At 40.8% G+C, this 6,437-nt stretch overlaps 1 protein-coding gene across 1 annotated transcript in view; it reads right to left on the bottom strand.

Moving 5' to 3' along the window:
- Positions 1-6,437, bottom strand: part of LOC102246182 (chromosome unknown open reading frame, human C1orf146) — a 22,073-nt gene that overhangs the window by 3,104 nt on the left and 12,532 nt on the right. The window contains 1 exon segment of the mRNA XM_014550047.1: positions 2,012-2,105. Within this exon segment, the coding sequence (XP_014405533.1) occupies positions 2,012-2,105 (94 nt within the window).

The raw sequence follows: 6,437 nt of genomic DNA, 5'->3' as shown, positions 1-6,437 counted from the left end.
TAGGGATTGGGCCTGCCCTCTGCCACCCGGGAGCAGGCCTAAGCCAGCAGGTCGTTATCTCCCGAGGGGTCCCAGACTGCGAGAGGGCACAGGCCGGGCTGGGGGACCCCCCTCCCCCCGCCCCCCGAGTGCACAAATTTTTGTGCACCGGGCCTCTAGTAATATTTATAAAATATATTATTGAGAGTACTACAGATGTCTCCCCTTTTTTTCTTCCCATGTTCCCCATAATGATTTTTAAAGCTGGAAATCAAGAAACATAGTTTTAAGCAAACCAATTATTTATTGGAGAAACCTGTGTACCAGAACACAACTATTACTGTACATAAATTAACTAGAGGCCCGGTGCATAAAAATTCATTCACTGGAGGGGGGGGGGGTCCCTCAGCCCGGCCTGCCCCCTCTCACAGTCCAGGAGGCAACCCATCTATCAGGGGAAGGCAACGCCCCCATCACACCTCTGCTTCTGCAACTGCCGGCAGCACAAGCCTCGGCCGGCCCTGGTTACCTGAGCCTCAGGCAGCCCTGGGCAGCTGAGGGGACTGGGGGACTCCAGAGGCAGGCGCACCGCAAGGCCGGGCCCACCTGCCACCCCGGCAGGGCTGAGGGGACTGGGCACCACCATCTTTTGGCTGTGGGCGCCGCCATCTTTGAGGGTGAGGCAGTCAATTAGCATATCCCCTCCTTATTGGCTGTGGGCGCTGCCATCTTTAGCGATGGTGTGAGGGTCAATTAGCATATTCCCCTTTATTAGCGAGGATACACAGTAGGAAGGTTCCTAGGATCTCTGAAATAGTATCAGGCCTATAAGAAGGGTTCAAAAGAAAAAGCTTGATCTAATTAGCTCTTTAAAAGATGATAGAATTAGTTCTTTAAGAGATATCTAAGGAAATTGATTATGCTAATTGAGGAATTTGGACAATTTATATAACTAACCTCTCTGAAACTATATTGCCTCATCTGTAAGATTGGAATAATAGTTTTTCAGTAGATTTGTTGAAAGAATTAAAGTTAGATAATGTATATAAAGTGGTCAAGGCACATAGTAGATATTTAAAAATATTTTACTTCTCGCAGCAGTTCTCAACCTGTGGGTCGTGAACAATGAAAATACATCCTGCATATCAGATATTTACGATTCATAACAGTAGCAAAATTACAGTTATGAAGTAGCAACGAAAATTTTATGGTTGGGGGTCACCACAACATGAGGAACTGTATTAAAGGGTCACGGCATTAGGAAGGTTGAGAACCACTGCAGAGGAATTTAAGGAGGTACTGATTAGTTTCATCCTGGAGGTCTATTTCTAGGAGCTTTTGAAAGCACCTGTCTTCCAAACCTTCCGATAGAGTACAGGTCTATTTGTAATCCTTCTAAAAAAATCACCTTCACCTCTTTTTATCATTCTTATTATTTCCCAAGCACAAATAGAATTGTCCACTTCCCATGTCCCCAGCCTTCTCATATCCTAATCTAATTCCTTTAGAACGTTGGTCATGACTCACAGTTGTATGGCATTATGATATAAGGGGCATTTGCATGTCTCCATTTGATTCTTTTAGTTATTATTTGTTTATATTATATTCAGCAAAATCTTGTACAAAATCATGAAAAACACTCTATATTGTTTTTGTGAATGGATTTTGACCAATATTGTGATGTTGGCTTCTTTGTTAATATGGGTAATACTCTAATACAAGTATTGATTATTGGGGGAATGGTTATGTTCTATTTTTCATCTTAGTTCCAAAGCAAATAGTTTTTACCATCCTCTACCAGACTCCACTGGTTCAGTTTTAGTTCAACAATTATAATCTTAAAAAGGCATATATTTTGTAATTGGCTAGATGTGCTGCTTTTGCAGCAGTAACCAAGTCTTATACATTGACCTCTCCCAAAAGATAACACCTTAAGCTTATTACTTGGTTAATGAACTACCAAATTATTAGAACTTATACTTACATATTTTATAAGAAACTTAAATCAAGGCAATTAGCAAATATACTGTACCAGTACGAGAAAATATAATTGATCCATTTTCCACTGAAGCTGAATACCGAACCTTGTGACTTCGGTTTTCCAGGGCAGTTGCAATTTCACAACTCTTCAAAAAAATTTTCAGAAATACAAACTTAAGACATGCTTAGAATAGTTTTTATTAAAGCTAATACATTAAAATAAGTTTAACAGCTTCTTTTATTACTAAACCACTTAAAGATTTGATCATCAAAAGATACACTAAATGTTCTCTATGGAGAAAAAAAACCCACCAAAAAACCCAAAAATATTTAGTTCAGCTCAAACATTGCAGGTTTGGACATGAGTTGTGTACTACAGTTACATTACTTACGGAAAGAAATTAAGGGCATAATTAAAGAACTGAACTATGAAAGCTAGAGTAAATGAAAACTTTAGAAAAAATCCCGTAGAGATGGATTCTGACATGCATTAATGTATAACAGAATGTGGGTGGTGGTGTGTTTCTTAGATGGTTAACAGAAACATGAAGTGCTAGGTCTAGAATACAACAAAGACACCAATTCTCAAATTCATGTTTACTTAACAGTTACTTTTAGGGTACTTTTAAAATGTCTTAATCCTTAGGTGAGTCAGAAAACAGCAACCAAACTTTTGGTTTCAATAATAACCATTTCAAAATTCATCTCATTTCTGATTCTACCAAGTAATTAAATCATAATACCCAAGACACTAAAACATAAGTGGTTAATAGTTTTTCCTGATTGTTATTCTCAAAATACGTAAAAATCCCTTAGGTATATTAATTTTATATTTTTTCTCAGATCAAGTATATTTTAAGCACACAGGCAGAAATTAGGTATGAAATATATACCCTCTTTCCTTCCTAAAGGAGTATTTTGTGCCATTCAAACAGATCCTGATGTCGAGTTCAATTATGACACTTCCCCTGAGCTGCTCCTGCTGTTTTAAAATTATACATTGCTTCCAGTGATGGCAGACTAAGTAATTTAGGCCAACCCTCCTGCTGAAGGCAACTGGGAAGCTGGACAATTTTTTTTCTTCCTTTTTTTTTTTAAGAGAATGTTTATTAAAGCTAGAGGCAGTGAAACAAAAAAGGGCCTAGGATAACAGGAGAGGGACTAGGTGTTAAAATGAGCCTCAGTGCCTGGTCAGCGTGGGTCAGTGGTTGAGCATCAACCTATGAACCAGGAGGTCACAGTTAGATTCCTGGTCAGGGCATATGCCCAGGTTGCAGGCTCAATCCTTAGTGTGGGGCGTGCAGGAGACAGCCAATCAATGATTCTCTCTCATCATTGATATTTCTATCTCTCACTCTTCCTCTCCCCTCCTCTCTGAAATCAATAAAAATATATTTTATAAAAATAAAATAAAATGAGCCTGGACTGCTGCCCGGCCAGTGTGGCTCAGTGGCTGAGCATTGACCTATGAACCAGGAGGTCATGATTCAATTCCAGTCAGGGCACATGCCTGGGTTGGGGCTTGAACCCCAGTAGGAGTGTGCAGGAGGCAGCCAGTCGATGATTCTCTCTCATCATTGATGTTTCTCTCTCTCTCTTCCTCTCCCTCTCTGAAATATTTAAAAGAAAGAAAGAGCCTAGGCTGGGCTGCTATGGCTCACTAAGAAGTCAGAGAAAAGGGGGCCTTGGGGACAGGTTCAGGGAGTTTGCCCAGACGAACTGCTGCTGCCCATTGCTGTTCTGGCTGCAAATCTTGTGGGGTCCCTTAGAGCAGTGATTCCCAAAGTGGGCGCTACCACTCCTCGGTGGGCGCTGCAGCGATCCAGGGGGGCGGTGATGGCCACAGGTGCATTTGGGGTCGATGAGTAACTGCTATTAAAATTTTAAAAAAATTAATTTCCAGGGGCTGAGTAATATTTTTTTCTGGAAAGGGGGCGGTAGGCCAAATAAGTTTGAGAACCACTGCCTTAGTTTCAGAGATGCACTCCTGTTGGGGAAGAAGAGGGAAGAGGGACAGGTATGGGCGTGCTCCTGGGAGGAAGAACGTGCCAAAGCTGGACAATTTTTAAAAACTGCTTGAATGCATCAGAGAGCTAGCAGGATAGTGAAAAATTACAAGACTGAGATCTATACAGAAATTTAAAGATATGAGACCAGCATTTAGGCCATATTTTCCCTGAGGGCATCTACCTGACAATTAAGGAAGAGACAGATGAAAGCCTGAATAGAGCCTTTGTCAAAAGTAGAACAGCTCTCACAGGGATTGCAGCCTTGCTTCAAATCATTTCAATCCCTGAAATTGTATTAAGTTAATATTGTATTACTAATGCTCCCAAGCATCTTGCAGAAGCACTTCCTAGAGCAACCTTTCTCAATTAGGTCTCCTCATTTGAACTACAGAACAAACAAAACTATTTGGGTGACTATTTTCTCACTTTTCCTATACCAATACCATTCTAGATGCACAGAAAATAAGTTCATTTTTACATACAACAAACACCTTAGGGGTTGGGTTACTAGATTAACAAATAAAACTATAGAACACCCAGTTAAAATTGAATTTCAGGTAAACAATATAATTTTTAGCATAAGTATGTCCCATGGAATATTTAGGATGTACTTATACTATAGTCATTGCTTATCTGAAACTCAAATTTAATTGAGTGTCCTGTATTTTATCTGGCAACCCTCTTAGGGCATTAGGGATTTAATTATCTTGCAGAATTAAGACTTCTCTAGAGAAATAGAATACTATTTTAGGCCTCAAATTATTTCTAGAAATAATTTTTCAAATATAAAGTCCAGCCCTAGCCGGTTTGGCTCAGTTGATAGAGCGTCGGCCTGCAGACTGAAGTGTCCCGGGTTCACTTCTGGTCAGGGGCACATGCACAGGTTGCAGGCCCAATCCCCAGTAGGGGCATGAAAGAGGCAGCCGATCAATGATTCTCTCTCATCATTGACGTTTCTATCTCTTTCTCTCTCCCTAACTCTCTGAAATCAATAAAAATATATTTTTAAAACATTAAGTAAAATAAAAAATATAAAGTCCAACACAATAAAAAGTAATCAGACATACAAAGAGACAAGATTACATGAAAGAACCATCAGAAACATCAGGAAATATAAACAGACACATAGGGGATACATACACTGAGTGACCAGATTATTATGACCACCTGACGTTTGTAGGCAAATTAGCTATAATTTTGTGCTGAAGTTGCTAGAGGGCCAGATCATTATAAACGTCTGAATAGCACAACATACCTAAGTATCGTTGCTGATCAAGTTCATCCTATCATGTTGATGGCGTATCTCAATGGAGATGGCTTCTTCCAACAAGACAATGCGCCATGCCATGGTGCCCATATTGTGCAGGAGTGGTTTCAAGAACATGAGGGAGACTTTACCTTGCTTAGGTGGTCCCCACAATCACCAGATCTCAATCCAATTGCGCATTTGTGGGACAAAGTTAAAAGAGCTATCAGGCAGCTGGTTCCACAACCATCAAATCTCACAGAACTGGACAGTGCTATTCATCAGTTATGGTGTCAGATCCCTCGCATCACCTTTCAACATCTCGTGGAGTCAATGCCAAGAAGAATCGCCTCAGTATTGAAGGCAAAAGGTGGTCCAACAAAGTACTGATGGAGTGGTCATAATAATCTGGCCAATCATAATAATCTGGCCACTCAGTGTATAGTGAAATTAGCAGATATACTAGAGGCCCGGTGCATGAAATTCATGCACTCGGGGTGCGGGGGGTGGTCCCTCAGCCAGGCCTGCAAGAGGCCCTCAGGGGATGTCTGACTGATGGCTTAGACCCTCTTCTGGGGAGTGGGCCTAAGCTGGCAGTCGAATATCCTTAGCGTTGCCACAGAGGCGGGAGAGGCTTCTGCCACTGCCGCTGTGCTTGCCAGCCATGAGCCCGGCTTCTGGCTGAGTTGTGCACCCTGTGAGAGCACACTGACCACCAGGGGGAAGCTCCTGCATTGAGTGTCTGCCCCCTGGTGGTCAGTGCGCATCATAGCAACCAGTCATTCTGCCGTTCGGTCATTTGCATATTAGCCTTTTATTATATAAGATACCTTTAAATAGCAAATGTTCAAGAAGATAAAAGACATGGTTGAGAATTTTGACAAAGAACCAGAAAGTATATTAAAAAGGGTGTGTTGTGACAGATGTGAGTCAGGAAAGCTTCATAAAATTTGAGTCAAATCTTTAGTGGAAAGCAGTTTATTAAGTAGATAAGTGAAGGAAGAAGACAAATGTGAGAACAGCCTGGACAGAAAAAGTAACACAGGCGAAGGTATTCAGATCTAAAAATATGATACTTATATAGTAAGTATGTAAGCTGTATATGAGTCAGTTAATTTGAGGACAGTGTTAGAATAACTGAGGACCCATGTCTGCCATGCTAATAAATTTCAATTCTATCCTATTGGGGGAGCCAAATTATAACAATAAAAATAATAGAAGAG

This window comes from Myotis brandtii, unplaced genomic scaffold (genome assembly GCF_000412655.1).
Source record: "Myotis brandtii unplaced genomic scaffold, ASM41265v1 scaffold58, whole genome shotgun sequence".
Classification (NCBI taxonomy): domain Eukaryota; kingdom Metazoa; phylum Chordata; class Mammalia; order Chiroptera; family Vespertilionidae; genus Myotis; species Myotis brandtii.
The sequence above is the reverse complement of the archived record's forward strand: the minus strand, read 5'-3'. Positions and strand labels throughout refer to the sequence as shown.